Here is a 19,772-nt window from a genome sequence, read left to right on the forward strand (position 1 = left end):
TGTCATGTCACTACATAAAGTGCTGGTGGCCACAGGTGCCCAAGAGCTTCGCAGCGAGGGAGAAGACTTGCTTTAGTTTCTCTTCCTGCGGCTGTGAGACAACACCCTCACAGAAGCAACTGAAAAGAGAAAGGGTTTATTTCAGTTCATGTTCAAGGTTACGGTCCACCGCGGTGGCGGTGGGGAAGTCAAGGCAGCAGGAGCTTGCGACACTGGTCACGTCACAGCAGGTCACAGCACGCCCACAATCAGAAGAGGGGATCAGTGTGTGCATTTCTCTCGTTTTAGCACCTCTTCCCGCTCACACAGCCTGGACTTCGCCCCAGGGTGTGTTCCCTCCCACAGTCCAGACGACTTGTGATGGTTTGCAGGAGAATGTCCCCCACAGCTCAGGCATTTGAACACTTGGTCTCTAGTGGGAGGTGTTGCTTGGGGAGGTTTAAGAGTGTGTCCTTGTTAGAAGTGGTGAGTGTGTCATTGGAGCAGAGTTTAAAGACCCTTTCCAATTTGCTCTTGCTGCTTTATTGCTTGTGTTTAAAGATGTGAGCTCTCCATATTTAACAAGTGGTGCTGGCATAACTGGATATCAACATGTAGACGAATGAAAATAGACCCATATCTATCACCATGCACAAAACTCAAGTCCAAATGGATCAAAGACCTCAACATAAAGCCAGCCATACTGAACCTTATAGAAGAGAAAGTGGGAAGTGCACTTGAACGCATTGGCACAGGGAACCACTTCCTAAATAAAACCCCAGCAGCACAGACGCTGAGAGAAACAATTAATAAATGGGACCTCCTGAAACTGAAAAGCTTCTGTAAAGCGAAGGACATGGTCAACAAGACAAAAAAACAGCCTACAGAATGAGAAAAGATCTTTACTAACCCCACATCAGACAGAGGTCTGATCTCCAAAATATACAAAGAACTCAAGAAATTTGACACCAAAAGATCACATAATCCAATAAAAAAATGGAGTAGAGACCTAAACAGAGAACTCTCAACAGAGGAATCTAAAATGGCTGAAAGACACTTAAGGAAATGTTCAACATCCTTAGTCATTAGAAAAATGCAAATCAAAACAACTCTGAGATTCCATCTTACACCTGTAAGAATGGCCAAAATCAAAAACACTGATGACAACTTATGCTGGAGAGGTTGTGGGGAAAAGGGAACACTCCTGCATTGCTGGTGGGAATGCAAGCTGGTACCACCCCTTTGGATGTCAGTATGGCGATTTCTCAGAAAATTAGGAAACAACCTTCCTCAAGACCCAGCAATACCACTTTTGGGTATATATCCAAAGGATGCTCAATTGGGCCACAAGGACATGTGCTCAACTATGTTCATAGCAGCATTGTTTGTTATAGCCAGAACCTGGAAAAATCTCAATGCCCCTCTATTGAAGAATGGATAAGGAAAATGTGGTACATTTACACAATGGAGTACTACACAGCAGAAAAACATAATGACATCTTGAATTTTGCAGGAAAATGGATGGAGCTAGAAAACATCATTTTGAGTGAGGTAACTCAGACCCAGAAAGACAATTATCACATGTACTTACTCATAGGTGGCTTTTAAACATAAAGCAAAGAAAACCAGCCTAAAACCCACAATCCCAGAGAATTTAGACAACAATGAGGACCCTAAGAGAGACATACATAGATCTATTCTACATGGGAAGTAGAAAAAGACAAGATCTCCTGAGTAAATTGGGAGCATGGGGACCTTGGGAGAGGATTGAAGGGGGAGGGGAGAGGCAGGGAGGGGAGCAGAGAAAAATGTAGAGCTCAATAAATATCAAAAAATGTATTTAAAAAAGATATGAGTTCTCAGCTTCTGCTCTTGTGGTTATGCCTGCCACTTGCTAACATGACCTTTCTGTAACCATAGCTCCCCAAATAAGCCCTTCCTTTTATAATTGACTTGGTCATGGTGGGTTTCTTGTTTTGTTTTGTTATTGTTTTTTTGAGACAGGATTTCACTGTGTAGCCCAGGCTATCTTAGAACTAGCTCTGTAGACCAGGTTGACCTTGAACTCAGAGATCCACAAGCCTCTGCCTCTGGATACTGGTATTAAAGGTGTGTGCCACCAAAGGTGGCGGTCATGGTGTTTTACTGCAGGAACGGAAAACTAAAGAAGACAGAAGTTTTCTCATATTAATGAGCATAATCAGAAGAATCCCCTGCCAGCTTAACAGTCACCAGAAGCCATCCCAAGTCTTTTGAGTTGGGAGGACAGAAATGAGATATTTTGATCCCCTGTATCTGTGAGTCACTTGGAACAAGGATCACCAGATAAGACACAGGAATGTCAGCTTTGAATGGTTTCTCAGTGAGGTAAATCCTCAGTATGCTACCAGCACCTGACCTTGAACTCTGCCTTGTCTTTATTTTGTAATTCTCCCATTTCCCGGATGTGGGATTATGGACTTCACAGGGTGATTTTTTTTTTTTTTTTTGCAAGAGGATGGGAATGGACGGAGGGAGGCGAGGGAAGAGGGAGGTAGCCTTGACTTCTGGGAACCATGGGCCCTGACTGGAAATTGTACTGTTAAGACTGTGGCTTCACCTAGGGGAGTCTAAGTATGTACCCAGTTGTTCCTTCTCACCCACAGAGTCTACGTCTGTTGAACTAATAACAGACAAACTGTTTGGAGTAAAAACACTGTGTCTGTGCGTTCCTTAATTTCCTTGAAATGAAACAAATAGCAACAGCATGTGATACTCCCAGTGTGCTTGTGACCTAGAGGTAAGGATGGTGGACTCAGGATGTGTGTGGGTTCCACACGAATATGATAGCTTTATCAGCAGGCATTCCAGAGCCCCTTGGATACAGCAGGGACAGTTGTGTCCCGTAAGCCAAGGCTGTGGTAGAGGCATTTTTAACTGTGCCAACCATGAGCCCTCAGGGACAAGGACCAGCAAGTCCTTGGCATCATGGTCAGCAAACTCTGCCTGTTGCCATCCAGGACTCTGCTGGAAACTCGGGTCCTCACTCTCAGGAAGCATGGATGCTCCTGGCATGGGATCTGGAGTCTAGGACCAGCAGGGTGGACTTGCCCTGTCTACTCGAGACTTCCTAGATGGAGCCCTCATTTCCATCAGATCTCTTGGCTGAGGGTCTTGGTCTGCAGACCTCTGGCCTCCATTTGTACCCGCGCCTGCCTTCCTTCCTCCTCCTCACCTGCATGTGGTCACAGGGAGGGTCTGGGTTCGAACCAGGGAGGATGGAGAGGGGCCAGGACCTCTCGTTTTAGTCAACAATGTTTCAACCACAGGGGCCTTCAGTAGACAAGTCTCTGCACAAAAACAAAGTCGCAGATAGAGAACTGTGAGGAAGGATTACTAATGGGTGAGGGGGGAGACACTGCGCCCTCTAGTGGCAGTGTTCGGAATGAACAAGAACTGGGCGTCATAGGCGGCTTTGACTCTGGTTCACTTCTAGACCAGAGGATGATGAAATGAATAGTCAATATGTTGAAAAGGCGAGCGGAGGAAGGCAGAGGGATGGGGCAGGGGGCGGGGACAGGACAGAGATGAGAGGAGCAGCAGAGGCAACACCTAGAGAGGAGGGGTAGACGAGGGATTGACAATGTGAATACGACAAGTTGGCCCTTCCAGAACTGAGATGGAAACCCCGTGGTTTGTCATCACACGGGTCTCTCCATTTCTCTGTGCGTTGGGAATTTTTCATGTTGGGCGGTTTCCAGGCACTGCCTGTTGCCTGCCACAACTTCAGAACCAATGCCTAATGCTCTTTTCCTTACCTTCCTGTGGTGGCCCTGCTTTGGGATGCTGAAAGTGCAGCCTTTGAGAAGATGTTCTCTGGCTGGGGGTGTGGCTCAAGGATGGGTGGCATCCTGAGCTCTGCAGAGGAGGAGCAGGAGCAGGAGTAGAAGGAGGTGGAGGGGTAAGGGGAAGAGGAGAAAAGGAGGAGGGAGGGAAGGAGGAGGGAGAGAAAGGAGAGGATGGGAAGGAAGAGGAAAGGGAGTCGAGGAAGGGGAGAGGAGATCCTACTGTGGAGGTTTTCATTCTAGGTGGGCATGAGACCACTAGTCCTTAAATGGAGCAAGCTCACAGCTGAGCCCTGAGTTTCAGCGAGCTACATGACTTCTCAGAACCTCTGTCTCTTCTGTCCACACCTACCGCACCTGCCCTCCACCCCAGAACAAGGCGGCCATGATTCAGCTGCTGAAGCTGCTCCTATTGTTCTAATTGGCACATAGGCAGCCCCAGGTCTCTGGAAATCCTCTAGGTCTGGGAACTCTCTGTGTGTGTGTGTGTGTGTGTGTGTGTGTGTGTGTGTGTGTGTGTGGGGGGGTGGGGTGGGAGGGGGGAGTGCTGATAGCTGTAGTAGTAGGCCTGACAGAGAGAGCACCCATGAGTGTGCTGTTTCTTGGCATTTACAAACCTCAGCTGGGTAGGCGTGGCCATCCACCATGTGCTCCGAGCCCCACGCATTCGCTGCTCCCCAGTGGAAGTGAAACTGCTTCAGCCTGTAGTGGTTTCCCAGGGGCCCACCGCTGATCCCTGGAAACAAGAGAAGGGACACTCGTGCCTGGGCTTTGTGTGGGCTCAACATTGCGCACGCGTGCATGCGTGTGTGCGTGCGTGTGTGCGTGCGTGCGTGTGTGTGTGTGTGTGTGTGTGTGTGTGTGTGTGTGCCTACCACAGCAGGGGCCTAGTAAACTCTAGGATAGGCAAAGACCACGCCGGAGCACAGCCACTGGATGGCATTACTGGATCCTGAGTCCCTGCAGGTTGTGCTGCACATAGACACGGGTAGGGTTTCTGAGATGTGCTAATTCTACCACAATTTCTAAGAGTTTCTTTTCTTCTGAGGCAGGGGCTCATGTAGCCCAGGCTGGCACTGAACTTCATATGTAGCTGAGGCTGACTTTGAACTTCTGATCCTCTCACCTCTACCTCCTTAGTTCTGGGATTACAGGTGGGTGTTATTACATTTGCTTTTCTGCTGTCCTGGGGTTGGATAGAGACAAAGTCACTGTTGTCCAGTGTAGGGCTGGGAACCTATTTGACAAGCTCCAGGTGACTAATCACCTTTCTTCCTGCGGGTGACATATTTCCATTCAGCTGCCAGGCAGAGATCATGGAGCAACGCTGCTCCCTAGCTTCCTCTTGGGATCATGCTTAGGTGGCTTTCTTAGACAGCCTGGGACCATCTGCCCAGCAAACGGGACCACCCACAGTGGACTGGACCCTCCCACCTCAGTTATCCATCAAAGATGTCCCCCTCAGCCAGGACCACAGGCCAATCTCATCTGAGCGATCCTTCTATTGACACCCCTTCTAGGTGGCTCTAGGCTATGTCAAAAGCTGACCAGAACAGAGTGGCAAACAGGGACAGTGCCATGTTGGGTGGAAGATGCCGTTGAGCCCCGACTGCCACCCGCTGATGGAGTGTGCTTGCTTTTCCCTGTGGAAACAGCTTGCAACAAGTAGCACTGCACCACACACTAGGACAGAGGTAGCTTGTGCTTCTGCCAGGGTCTGGACAGGCCCCAGGCTGACACAATCTTACTATCTCCTTACTCCAGAAGGAGACAGTTGCTTGAGAGTGTCATGAGTCTCATCCAGTTTTAAAACTTGTGCTGTTATCACCTAACTCCAGTTAAGAGGCTGGAGAGATGACTCAGCACTTAAGAGCACTGGCTGCTCTTCTAGAGGACCAGGAGTTCGATGCTCAGCACCCACAGAGCAGTTCACAATCATCCATAACTCCATATTTGGGGGATCTGATGTCCTCTTCTGCCTCTATGGCCACCAGGCTCACAAAAGGTGCATAGACACATATGTAGGCAATAACCCCATACACATAAAACCAAAGTTCTTAAAAAATATACAGACGAGGAGACCAAGAAATAAAGAGATGGCTCAGTTAGTAAAGTGCTTGCTTTGCAAACACTTTAATATCTGAGTCTGGGCAGGGTGTGGTGGACCACACCTTTAATCCCGGCACTTGGGAGGCAGAGGCAGGTGGAACTCTGTGAGTCTAAGGCCAGTCTGGTCTACAAAGTGAGTTCCAAGACAGCCAGTACTGTTACTGTTACACAGAGAAACTGTGTCTCTAAAAACCAAACCAAACCAACAATCGAGGTAGATGGCTCCTGAGGAACAACACCTGATTCGAAGAAGTTATTCTCAGGCTTCTATGCGTACCCACATGTACACAACAAACTGCTGAATTATATCTGGAATTTTTAATACCCAGAACCAGTATTCTCCCCACTGAGTGACATTCTGACCAGTGGATGCCAGTTACACACTGGGTGTTGAGGTTCTGGTCGGCAGATGAAAGGGTCCAGGCTAAGGCAAATCTCAGTGGAGTTTGCATTCCAGGATTCTATTTGGTTTTCTTGGGGTACAAATGCAAAGAGGGCAGCTTTCACTGGAGAGGGGTGACGACATGCTAGGGTCTCTACCAAAATGATGATGATGATGCCAAAGAAGGGGCAGCTGCATGTCTGCCAGGCCTGCACCAAAAATCCTTGTCGCAAAGTCACCCGCACCCTCCCTTCTTGGGGGCAGGGATGACCAGGATATGGTCAGAGGCGGAGGGAAGGGCTCTAGGTTCCTGTCTTCCAGGACCATCCTTGAATACCCACCTGGACTTGGAGGAGAAGAAAGTCACCCCAGACTCCGTTAGGATAGGAAGGGACCTAAACCCCAATCATGGCCCTTTGACAGATGAAATCTAAAGACCATCCTAGCCCAACGGGGGCCAGGCTTTGGCTCCTCACTCTTCCTGACAACATCAGAAGACCCTTTGCAAAGTAGCCCCTATGAATTGGAGGTCCTGTCTGCTTCAGTGAAACATGGCAGGCCCCTCAAAGGTGGGAGGCCTGATGGAGGGCAGCAAAGTGCTGGGGACCCTCTGGGACAGGAAGTGGTGACTCTTCTCTCATACAACCAGGAGGCATCACTTATATCTGAGCAAGGAGCTTGCTAGTTCTATGGGGACTACTGTGCACTGGAGATGAAAACAACCCCATAGGCTGAAGTATATAAGGGAAGGCCAGACATGGTCATGCACACATTTAATCTCAGCACTCTGGAGGCAGAGGCAGGGAGATCTCTAAGAGTTCAAAGACAGCCTGGTCTACATGGTGAGTTCAAGACTGGCTGGAGCTACACAGTGACATCCTGTCTGGACAAAAGACAAGGGTGTTTGAAGAGAGAGTACTTGGTGGCCTGCCGAGGAGGTTCAGTGGAAAGGCAAGTGGGGTTTCAATGTCTCCCAGCAAAGGAAAGTGACCATGTGACTTGCACTGGGCAGGAGAGGCTCCAGGGAAGCAAAGTCGTGGGAGAGAGGCCAGAAGTCTAGGGATCTCTGGGACTCAGAACTTGGAGCGTTTTTGAGTCCGATGCACTGCGGCCATAGTACAGTCTCATCATCCACAAGTGCACACACGGAGGAGCAGTCTTGGGCCCTTTCAAGTTGGAACAGAAAACTCTCACTGCGTCGGTGTTTCTAAAATTAGCCCTGACAGCCAAGCGGCAAGTGTGCTTATTTCAGGACTGGGAAGGGATCCTCACGGCTCTTTCTGCTGTCTGGGTCTGCAGGCACATGGGCTCTAGCTGGAACCTTTCTACAGAGATGATCCTGGCCTGCCTAGCTCTTCGTGCCTTCCAGCTTGGGTTTCCTTGTTCAAGAGTAGAGACCCAGTAAGGATTGAGTCCCACGGGAGGTATACTATCCAGCATGTAGGAAGCTTTCAAGGACTCTAGGTTATGTCAAGATGACACAAAGCTAACCAGAAACTTAGGAGTTAAGGCACGTGTTTCAGGATACCTGTTGACCCCAGATCCTGCTAAGCACTTCAGCAACTGACTTTGGTTGCAGAGTTCAAAGTCAAGCACTGCTACTTTCCTTGGAGGTAAGGAACTTGAGAGGAGGCTAAAGAATCAGATAAAACAATGTATAACTGACTTTTCATAAAGATAACACAGTGACTTAATTAAAAGAAGAGGCAAGCCGAGTCTTGGGAAATAGAGCCTTTTGCTTGCCAGCCTTAGCCCCCAGACTGCCCGCAGCACGGTTTGTCCACTGAGGCCTGACTACCTGTCACCCTGTGTTCTCTGAGAGCAGGTACTTCTGAGATAATGGAGATAAAATTGGGCGATTACATCAGCCAGAGTCAGACTTTCCAAGTAAAATAACAAGTGACATTCAAGGCTAAGAGTGCCCAGCGATGGTTGGTCCCCTCCATTACAGCAGTCGCTGTTAATAGCCACCTATTTGTAATTCAGGTCTTTTCCCCAGGACACAGTGGGCTTTTGGCAGGAACAGCAGCTGCTTTAGGGCTTAAAATTAGCACAAGAGAAGCTTGGGAGACTTCTTGTTAGTCAGAACCAGGAACAGCAGAGGATCTCGCAAAGGGTAGCACGTTCCCGTGTCGCCTCCGAATTTAACCAGTTGCCAACCTGTGAAGACCAAGGCCAAAGCTTCTCTGCTCCTGATCCTGTCTAGGTGAGGGCAAGCCACAGCTGGCTAACCGCTGTTGGCAGTGCTGAGCCCCCACAGAACCCAAACTTGAACACCAGGCCAAGCTAAGATCAGCTGGAGTGTGGTTTTACGGAGGTGTTTTCTCTGCATCTCATAGATGGCATTTGCAGAAGAAGAGCTGTCTTACAGCAACAAGGGAAAGAAGGAACGCAAGGTCCCTGGTGTCCCAAAGGACTTGGCATGCCACAGCCACTCACTGTTACTGTGACTACTGAGAACTTTACTCAGTAATGATAATGTTATAATCAAGGTTACAGTTGAAGAACCAGTCTGCCTCCATCTTAGGCTTAAAGTATGGCTCAAAGTATGGTTCAGTGGTTAAGAGCACTGACTGCTCTTCCAGAGGACCTAGGTTCAATTCCCAGCATCCACATGGCAGCACACAATTGTCTGTAACTCCAGTTCCAGGGGATCTGACACCCTCATCCAGACATGCAAGCAAAGCACCAATGTACATACTGTAAAAAATAAGTAAATTTAGAGATATGTGTGTGTGTAATTATGAAATAATAAACTTTTAAAAATTATCTTATAGTAAAGACAAACTAGGTTCACTCTGGTTTATGATTAAACCTCAGTTTCTCAAGCAGTGAGCAACGCCCCACCTGTAACCTTAACTACAAATGGTTCTGAACAGACTGTTCCAGGAATGGCAATCATGACTTTGTTTCAAAAGTTGTTTATAACGACCTTGCAACTTTGTTTAAAAAGGTTAGATGGCCACCCAGGTTGTGATTACCTTATTCTCATTGCTTGTTATGTTCTGCTCCAGTAATCCCACCTATTTCTCCCCATTTGGAAACTTGTTACCCCTGAACTATGAAAACCTTGTCTTTCCACTTAAGGAAATGTTCAGTCATTAGAGAAATACAAATCAAAACAACTCTGAGATTCCATCTTACACCTGTAAGAATGGCCAAAATCAAAAACACTGATGACAATTTATGCTGGTAAGGCTGTGGGGAAAAGGGAACACTTCTGCTTTGCTGGTGGGAGTGTAAGCTGATACAGCCCCTTTGGATGTCAGTGTGGCGATTTCTCAGAAAATTAGGAAACAACCTTTCTCAAGACCCAGTAATACCACTTTTGGGTATATATCCAAAGGATGCTCAATCGTGCCACAAGGACATGTGCTCAACTATGTTCATAGCAGCTTTGTTTGTCATAGCCAGAACCTGGAAACAACCTAAATGCCCCTCAACTGAAGAATGGATAAGGAAAACGTGATACATTTACACAATGGGGTACTACACAGCAGAAAAAAATGACATCTTGAATTTTGCAGGAAAATGGATAGAGCTAGAAAACGTTATTTTGAGTGAGGTAGCCCAGACCCAGAAAGACAATTATCACATGTACTTACTCATAGGTGGCTTTTAAACATAAAGCAAAGAAAACCAGCCCACAAATCATAATCCCAGAGAACCTAGACAACAATGAAGACCCTAAGAGAGACATGCATAGATCTAATCTACTTGGGAAGTAGAAAATGACAAGATCTCCTGAGTAAATTGGGAGCATGGGGACCTTGGGAGAGGGTTGAAGGGGAGGGGAGATGCAGGGAAGGGAGCAGAGAAAAATGTAGAGCTCAATAAAAAATCAATAAAAAAAAAGAAGAAAAAAAACCCTTGTCTTTCTCATATCTAATGCTGACTTTTTGAACCTCACCTTAGGAGGTGGCAGCCAGTGTACACGAATCAAAAAGCTCGCTTTAATTAATTACTTGCTGTAATTAATTTGGCCATGATGATTTGGGTTGATAGTCTGTCTCCTTCCATCTTTGGGATTAACACAGCACCTGAAAGAGACACAGTTTCTCCCTTCCTGTACAGACTTCAGCAGACATGGCTTCAGAAAAACATGCATTAAGAGTCAGGCATGGTGGCACACACCTGCAATCCCAGTTCTCAGGAGGCTGAGGCAGAGGGATATCTTGAGTGTGAGCCTGGCCTGAGTTACATAGTGAGTCCCAGTCAAAACACCAAGGAAGGAGACAAAGAAAAAAGGACGGAAGGCCGGCATATAGGAAGGAAGAAGCCAGCATCCATTAGAAGGGAGCCCTCCAAGCACTCTCTCTCCTTGAATTCATGTGGCATCTTGAACTCACCAATCCACACCCCAGGGGTCAGACTCAAGGGTCCCTGGAGTCTTCTCTCTACTGGAGATGCTCCCAGCAGGCCCCTCACCTAGCTAGGATCGGGGTCTGTTGGAAGACATTGCAGAGACCAGTGATACAAGCAAGGATTTCTTTCTCTTTTCTTTTAATATAAATTTATTTATCTATTTTACATTCTGGCCGCAGTTTCGCCTCCTTCCTCTCCTATCAGTCCGTCCTCCACTCCGCCTCCCTTTCTGTTTAGGAGAGCCCAGGTCTCCTATGAGTATCAATAAAACATGGCATATTGAGTTGCTGTAAGACTAAGCACCTCCCCTGTAACGAGGTTGGGCAAGGTGACCCAGTATGGTGAGTAGAGTCCCCAAAGCCAGTAAAAGAGTGGGAGACAGTCCCTGTTCCCACTGTTAGGAGTCCCACAAACAGACCAAGCTATACAACTGTAACAGTAACTAACTGTAACCTGCAGAGGGCGTAGGTCAGTCCCACGCAGGCTCCCTGGTTGTCCGTTCAGTCTCTGTGAGGCCCTATGAGCCCAGATTAGTTGATTCTGTGAGTTTTCTTGTGATGTCCTTGACCCCTCTGGCTCCCACAATCCTTTCTCCTCCTCCTCTTCTTCAGGATTCCCGGAACCCCACCTAATGTTTGTGGTTCTGCATCTGTTTCCATCAGTTGCTGGATGAAGCCTCTCTGATGACAATTGGGCTAAGCACCAATCTGATCACAGAGATAAGGAAGGATTTCTTATTGCTGTTCTTACTGCCCTGTCTCCAGGTCTCCTGTCCAGGTAGGAGTCTTGGTTTATCTGGGTGCTTCATGCTTCCTTTCAGTTTATTCTAACAGGCAGGCTTTCTCTGATATGCACCTGGTGACCCCTGGTGGACAGAAGTGAAATCTGTGCCCTTCAAGCTCCCAGACGTTTGGCCTGGGAGCCTGGTCTGCGGTGGCCAGGGCAGCACCCTCAGACATGGGCTCTCAAGAATAAAGCTGCCTAGGATGTCTTGGCTTTGGTGACATGTAGTGAAATATTGGTTTAAGATGTGTTACGTTTGTTTATGCTGTGGAATATTTGTTTAATGATGCAAAGATGTGCTAACATTCTTTTATGTTGTATTTGGTTAACTCTGTAAACCTGGTGTTATTTTGCCTGGCTAAAACACCTGACCAGTCGAGTAAAGAGCTGAACAGCCGATAGTTAGGCAGGAGAGAAATAGCTGGGGCTGGTGGGCAGAAAGAATAAATAGGAGAAGAAACGTAGGGAAGAGAGGGATGAGAAAAGGATATGGATACAGAGATGAGGGTGCCAGGGGCCAGCTACCCAGTCAGCGGCAGAGTAAGAAGGAAAGAAAGCTATATAGAACAAAGAAAGGTTAAAATCCTAGAGGCAAAATGTAGTTAAAGAGAAATAGGATAATTTAAGCTAGAAAAGCTAACTAGAGTCAGGTGGTGGTAGTGCATGCTTTTAATCCACTCGGGAGGCAGATCTCTGTGAATTCAAGGTCAGCCTGGTCTATAAGAGCTAGTTCCAGGACAGCTAGGGCTGTTACACAGAGAAACCCTGTCTCAAAAAACAAACAAAACAAAAATAAATTTAAAAAAAAGAAAGAAAAAGAAAAGAAAAGCTAACTAGGAACAAGCCAAGCCAAGGCTGGGCATTCATAAGCAAGACTAAGTAAGTCTCCATGTATTTATTTGGGAGCTGGGTGGCAGGCCCCCAAAGGAGAAAAAAAATAACCAACTACAATGACGACTATCTGATGTGGGATGTCCTTCTGTATATGTGTTACTTTTATTGGTTGATGAATAAAGCTGTTTTGGTCAATGGCTTAGTAGAGTAAAGGTAGGTGGGAAATCCAAACTCAGATATATATAGAGAGAGTAGGCGGAGTCAAAGAGACGCCATGTAACTGCTGAAGGAGGATGCAAGAACTCATTCGGTAAGCCACAGCCTTGTGGTGATACACAAATTAATAGAAATGGGTTAATTTAAGATGTAAGAGTTAGTTAACAAGAAGCCTGAGCTAATAGGCCAAGCAGTGTTGTAACTAATATAGCTTCTGTGTGATTACTTGGGTCTGGGAAGTCAGGAAATGAACACACAGTCTCTATCAACAACTATCAGTTGTTACTTAGAGGATCAGAGGCCTTGGTGGACTATAGAGATGTTCTGGGAATTTTTACAGGCAAAGCTTGGATCCTGGCTGCCCCAACAAACTAGACTCAGTCTCTCATCCCAATATCTTTCTTAAAGAGACAGGTAATAGTGAAAAGCAGAGAAAGGGGACTTATTCAATGTAGCCACACTGGGAAGAGGAAGAAATACAGAGGTCCAAAACTACCCTCAAGTCCATCCCTAGGGTCCTAACAGGAGATTTGGGGTTAAATTCAGAGTAAAGGGTATGTACGACTAAGCAGACCTAGTCACGGTGTGGTCCCACCCATCAGCGACCCTTTACTGTCTCAGTTTAGTCTCTAGATGGGGCCTCACACAGCTGTCAGAACCATCCCGGGAGGTGAGGTCATCCTCTGACCGACACCAGGATTCAGCCTTTCCGTTCCACTGTGAATTCCTTGGGGGGAAATGTAATTCTTGGAGGCCCATTGTTTCCATATTCTGATAACCGAAGCGTCTCTTTCAGTTGTTTTCTTTCTGGCCAGGACTGTAACAGAGTGACCTCAGTTCACGCCAGCAATTTGGGGTGTCACTGTTACACAGGTGCTTGAACTGACTGAATGGGTCTTAGTGATCAAGTTCTCTATGGTCAGAAAAAGCCCCCTTGAGCTCCGGGCTAGCGTCTGCTTCCTGCATCTTGGCATTCCCTCTGTTGGACAGCCTTGCAGAGGGCATAGAGCCAGCACTTGGCTGTAACCGCAGTGGGCGAAGAGGTCCTGTACTGAATGCTTAATCCTCTGGCGGGGTTCCAGGTGCCCTAGTTTTCAATCCCTCCTTCCAGTTCCATGGAGCCAGGGTGCAGCTTCAGTAACGCAGAGGGTCGACCAGAGGGCTGACTGGCCTCTCACATCCCCGATTGATAAAGTAGATGGGGCACACTCTGCGCTTTTTGCTCCCCAAGGCTCAGCTTGCTGCTCTAAACACGATCTCGTGCTCCCTTCCACCGGGAAGCTTCCATGGGGTGCTGACTCCCTGGTTGCTATGTCCTGCGTGACAACCCCGCCCCCACACCCTCTGTCTTCATCCTTTTCTCCCTACAGCCTCTCTGTTGCCTCCCTTGGCAAGGCCTTTAGTCCAGGGGTCTTCAGCCGTTCACAGGCTCTGTCTGCTTCTGTGATTGATCGCCCTGGCAATGACAACCTATAAGAGACCACATCCCTTACCCCCTGGAACAGTTCCTGGTGCCTTCTTTGACTCCCTGGGCAACTGTTCTGTGCCCCCTGTGGGTATGTGACCACAGTCGCTGGCAATGACCGTGAAACTGAGACCCAGAGAATCATACTTTATATAAAATGTCTTCCATACCACGTGCCCCCCCTCCTAACTTAACTATCTTCTCAGGAGAGGCCTCTGTCTTCCCTCCTTTTCGCTCAGTTTTTGTTCGTTGTCTATTTTTTGTTTTGTTTTGTTTTAAATGGAAGAGTCATTTCCTGATTCTGACTGGAAACTTTTTGGTGGTGTCATCCCCTCCCAGCTTCTCCCTTCCCCCCATTCCTGGTGTTTCCCACTCTCTCTTCCTGATTTCCAATGGAGGTGAATGAAGAAGACAAGAGAATGAGGAATGTGGGAACTTGAGCCCAGCCAGGGAAGCCACAGGGGGGACACAGTAAGAGCAGGCTGGCCTGGTGGATGCAAGCCAAGGATGTACTGCTGGTCGACGTGATGCGAGACACTCAGATGATTCTTGCCGTCTGCGGCAGGGTAGGGAGCATCCCTTCGATCCAGATGGGGCAGGTGGTGATGCCAGGGGTGGGGTCAGGCTGAGGTCAAAGTGGAAGGGTCATGGAGCTTGGAGCAATCAAGTCATGGAAGAGCTAAGGTCAGCAGGGGTAAGAGAGTGAGGATTCTCAGCAGCTGGCTTTCTAGACTCCTTCCTACTTCCTGGAGCCATGCCCTGAGGTCCTGTGGGGGACCACATCTTGCTTCAGGTCAGGGTCACCCTCATATAGACAACATACCAGTGAGAGTCATCCCTGCTTGGTGACCAGCAGTGGGACACTGGGCAGTGGCCAGAATTTGACACAGTCCTCTTCTCCAGCCGATTGATTGGAAGCTGGCGCTGAACGGAGGCCGTTCATTTTGTTACCTCCAGGAAATCCATCCAGGGAGTCATTTGTCACTCTGGACCCTGTTAGACTTCTCTGAATTGGAGCCATCTAAGTTCCCTCTGCTTTGCTTACGGCAGTGAGCAACCAAAAGAGGTTTGAACTAACACAACAAACAGCTCACTGGGACCCGAGAAGAAAGGCTCAGAACTATAGCACTGGGGAGGTGGAAGCAGGAAGATCAAGAGATCAAAGTCAAGAGGTGAGGCCGGTCTCAGCCACTGCAGGGGTGGGATTATGTGGAGGTGGGGGTGGGGTGAAATCAGGGGTCTGAGACTGAGAGGACGGGAACAGTGGCAGGCAGTAGTGCCAGGACAGGCCCTCAGAGTGACTGGGAATGCTCTCCCGACTCCACCCTTAGAGATGCTGCTCCCTGGAACATGAAGGTGCAGCGTGTAATGGTCACACCAAGGAGAGCTGCAAGTCTGCAGAATATGGCTCTTCTGCCCCTGCCAGCCCCAGAAGGCCAGTTCCCAACCCTCACCAGCCTTAACTAGTTTGCTTTTTCCTCAGCCCTGGCATGGGAAGGGACCCTACTCTGTTTCTGGTTTTGTCCTCCCGAGGCATCAAGACTCAGGTGACTGCTTACAACATGCTTTCTCCCTCTTAGGTGAGCACCACCTCCCAGCCCCGCCCAGGTTCCCCTTCTTTGCTGAGTCTGTGACGTCATGGAAGAGAAGAATGGCCACTGTGTTAGTTACTTGTAGATCCCTGAGACTCAGCACCTCCCAGAAGCAACTTAAGATTTGCTCCAGGTTTACGCCGGCTCTCAGTTTCCAGAGGGGAAATTGTGTCGGGGAAGGAGGGCAGAGCAGCTCCATGATGGTAGGAGCAGAAACCGGAGAAAGGAGCCAGGGGCTGGGGAGATGACTCAGTTACACAAGCATGGGGACCTAATCCCCAGAAGCCACATAAACAGCAAGTAACGGTGCTTGCGTATGTGACCCCAGAGCTAGAGAGGTGACGACAGACAGAGCTGGGGCTCACTGGTCAGCCCACGTATGCTATTGGGTGAGTCTCGGGCCAGAGAGAGACCCTGTGTCTCAAAAATCAAGGTGGACGGCTCCTGAGGATGACACCTGGGGTTGACCTCTGACCTCTGTAGGTACACGCATGCATACGCATGCACACCTGCACACATACACACACACACACATACACACACACACACACACACACACACACACACACACGAGTAAGGAGAGGAAAGGGAAGGATCCAGGGATAATATTTGGCCCTAACACTTGCTCTGGTGACCCATTTCCTCCAGAAAGGCCCCATCTCCCAGTGGTTCTATACCTCAATGAACAGAGGCATCAGTGGGCGACCAGGCATTCAGGTGCTCCTACCTAGGGGAACATTTCAGGTTCAAAGGTTGACTGCCTGGACCCCAGCCCCTAAATCCCAGCCCAGGCTCACCTGACTCCTCAGAGGAATCATCAAACTCCACCTGGAAGAAGTAACCGGTGTTCCAGAGGTACCTGCAGGATGTCGCATCATAGGAGACCCTGAGCGGTGTCAACTTTGGGTCATACACACTGTCCCTCCATTGGATGTTGATGGGAGACTGCCGGGTGCCTCCCAGTGAGGAGACAGGACCAGTCCAAAGGGGGTGCCCTGGAGGCAGAGAGGATACCTTCACTGAGGTGTCAGTAGGGCAGGCATGAAGCATCAGGACCCAGCTCTGAGAAAAAGACCCAGTAGGGAACCATGGGGACCCACGGCTTTTATTCCAGCACTCAGGAGGCAGAGGCAAGGGGATCTCTGGGAGCTTGAGGCCAGCTGGGTCCCCAAGCCTGGAAACCTGTGCTCTATTAAGAGGGCCTTGGAACAGCAGGGACCCCGACTACATCTGGGGTAAGAGAGACTCAAGAGTTTACACGTCACAAACCATGCCTTTGATTTTCCCACTGGGCAGTGGGTGTTTAACACAGCTGCAGAAGGCTCAATTGAAACCACATGCAGGCATGTCCAAAGGCCCTAGCAGAGCTCTCTTCCAGCCTGCATCTCAGGCTTCCCTGACTCAGAAACTCAAGGTGTGAGAAGCGTGGATATTTTTTGGATCCGTTTGCTGGGCTGTGTAAATGAGATCACCAAAAGGGAAACATCTGTACTGAGCAGAACATCTGCCGCAACGTGAGGGGGAGCTGCTCATTGGTGCATTCAAAGTGTCGATGCCACCTGAATATGAAATAAGTCTCAAATACTCACATTAGCCTCATACGACCACCTCTCAGAGCAAGATAAGGCTTGCGCCTCATGCTCCGGCCTGCTGGACCTCACCTTAATTCCAACCCTTTGAGGCAGAGGCAGGTAGATCTCTATGAGTTTGAGGCCGGCCTGGTCTACAAAGTGTTGGGGGATATTCAATTACACTGTGAACCACGAGTTAGCATTTACATTAATTAAATAAAATTAACCTTGGGTGAGGAGGCTAAGTTAGCAACTAGTTGACAGAAAGTAATTACTGAGTCTCAGAGGGCGCCTGGAAGAGATGAGACACACCGGAAGTATGGGGAGTGATTTGGAGTGACTTTTAAAAAATTTTTTTATTTATTTATTTTGGCAGAGCAGAAGGACGTGCTATTTGGGAGACACCAGCCAGGAGAGAAGGTTAGTTAGTTGCTCTGCAACCTCTCTAAATTAGCAGGTTTTCAGCCCAGCCTTTGAATCTTGAGTTTTATTTATAAACAGAACAATAAAGATTTAGTTAAAGCTACCTTTAGCGGCAGCAACAGAGCCAGTACCTGCAGGAACAGAATTCCCCGCCAGACTACGGCCTGAGGCCAGGCTGCTGCTACAGAATCAGGCCCATAACTGCGGAGTTGCAAGCGCTGGCTGAAATAGCAGTAGATTAAGGTGCAGTCACTGTGCCGAAGTCAAAGCCACAACATCGTGAGACTTTTGTCTCAAAAAAGAAATATATTATTACTATCAGAGTAAACTGGTTTGGTTTCAGATGGGAAGTAATGCAAATGAAACAGGGTTTCTCTTTTTAATAGTTTAACAAAGCCTGCAGTGCTCCCATGGAGCAAGTGTGGCCCAGGTGCAGGTGGCCTGAGCTGACGTCCAGCCACAGCCTCTGCCCCTGGGAACCAACCTAGCGACAAGAGTGAAGCCCCAACAGGACCCCCTGCTTCATGAGTTTCCCTTCTCCAGGTTTGCTGATCAAACAACGGACACCTACCTACTCCTCCTTCCCTTCCACCCTCGCGAGCAAAACAGTCCCCTACCCAACTGTCACTGGGTGTGACTTCTGGGAATTCGCTTCCGCTTGGGATATCAGTGAATATGATGTAAGCAGGGACATTATTTTTTAACTTGCTTATTTATATTTTGCTTTGTTTTGATACAGGATCTTTCTGCATAGCCTGGGCTGTCCTGGAACTCACTATGTAGACCAGACTGGCCTTGAGTTCACAGAGATCCGCCTGCCTCTGCCTCTTCTGACTGAGCAGGGACTTTATGTCTGCATGATTGGGCTCTCCATGAGAAAACTACATCGTAGGCGGCTGCTGGCAGAGTGGGGAGGGCTGAGGGAGTTGGGGGCGTGTGAGAAATACCTTGAACAGATGCAGTTCACCCCTCAGCTGGGATGTGGCCCAACCCCACCTGGATGAACCAAGCCCTGGAAGACCCACCAACTTGTGAGTATGAAAAACCTATTGAAAGGTTCGTGCCCAAGTGCCTTTAACCCCAGCATGCAGGAGGCAGACAGGTGGATCTCCAAATTTAAAGCCAGCCAGGTCTACACAGAAAGTTTCAGGCCAGCCTAAGAGTTTCACCATACCTAACGACAAGACCCTGTCTCAACCAAACCAAATTAAACCAAAAAACTTCCAGGAATACGCAGCCAGGAGATGACAATGGTTGATGATTAGTTCTCCTGGGTCATAAAACCTTTGTGGAGGGGGATTCACAGGCCTGGATGATTGTGGAGAATAGAGGACAATCTTGGGTGTCATTTCTCAGGTGCCTCCCATCTTTTTATTTATTTTTTCTTTTTCTATTTTTAGACATGTTCTCTCATTGATCTGGAACTCACTGAGTGTGCTAGGTTACCTCATCATTGAGCCTCAAGTATCTCCTTGTCTCTGCCTCCCCAGCACTGGAGATTACAAGACCAACCTCAGTGATTTCCAGTTGCCCCTTGTAGCTATGCCCACCCAGACCAGAGAGGGAGGACCTTGGTGGCCCAGCAGGAGGCCCGTGATTGGTACATATCCATCCTTCATTTGCATACAGAGTTGGCCTGTGATTGGTGTAAACCCTCACCACACCCACCTCTGACAATATAACTAATTTACTTAGGTTCTTTTTGGAGTCACCTGGGGGACTTCTTTCTGCTCTGTTTACTCATTTTGCAACATCAGGTCCAATTGAAAAAAAAAAAAAAGGCTTCTCAGGTAGGGCCATGGTGGCACAATCCTTTAATCCCATCTCTTGAAAAGCAGGCAGATCTCTGAGTGAGAGGCCAGGCTGGTCTATGGAGTGAGTATCAGGACAGTTAGGGCTACACAGTGAAACCTTATCCCAGGGGTGGAGTAGGGTAGGGTGGGGTGGAGAAGGCTTCTCTCAAGGACCTTGTCTTTGGGCTGAGCAGGTAACAGGAAGAGGAGACAGAAGAGGCAGTTGTTGGGGCAGCAATATTGATATGTACGCATGCATACAATCATACACAGAAGTACTGAGACGACAGCTGAAGAGTTCCAGAGAGTGGCAGCGTGGGGGGCACAGCAGTGGTGACATTGGACCTTATGAAGATGGAAGATGAGAAGCTGCTAACTGCTGTCACCAGATGACTTCCAGGGAGCTGTCAAACCTTAAGGGCCAAACTTCAGACCC

At 48.4% G+C, this 19,772-nt stretch overlaps 1 protein-coding gene across 1 annotated transcript in view; it reads right to left on the reverse strand.

The window, feature by feature from the left end:
* Ca5a (carbonic anhydrase 5A) overlaps positions 1-19,772 on the reverse strand; it is a 28,401-nt gene that overhangs the window by 6,760 nt on the left and 1,869 nt on the right. The window contains exons 2-3 of the mRNA XM_038312451.2: positions 16,347-16,544; positions 4,421-4,539 (exon numbers count right to left, since the gene is read on the reverse strand). Coding sequence (XP_038168379.1) covers positions 4,421-4,539; positions 16,347-16,544 — 317 coding nt within the window. The remainder of the gene's footprint in view (positions 1-4,420; positions 4,540-16,346; positions 16,545-19,772) is intronic.

The sequence above is a fragment of the Arvicola amphibius genome, chromosome 15 (assembly GCF_903992535.2).
Source record: "Arvicola amphibius chromosome 15, mArvAmp1.2, whole genome shotgun sequence".
Classification (NCBI taxonomy): domain Eukaryota; kingdom Metazoa; phylum Chordata; class Mammalia; order Rodentia; family Cricetidae; genus Arvicola; species Arvicola amphibius.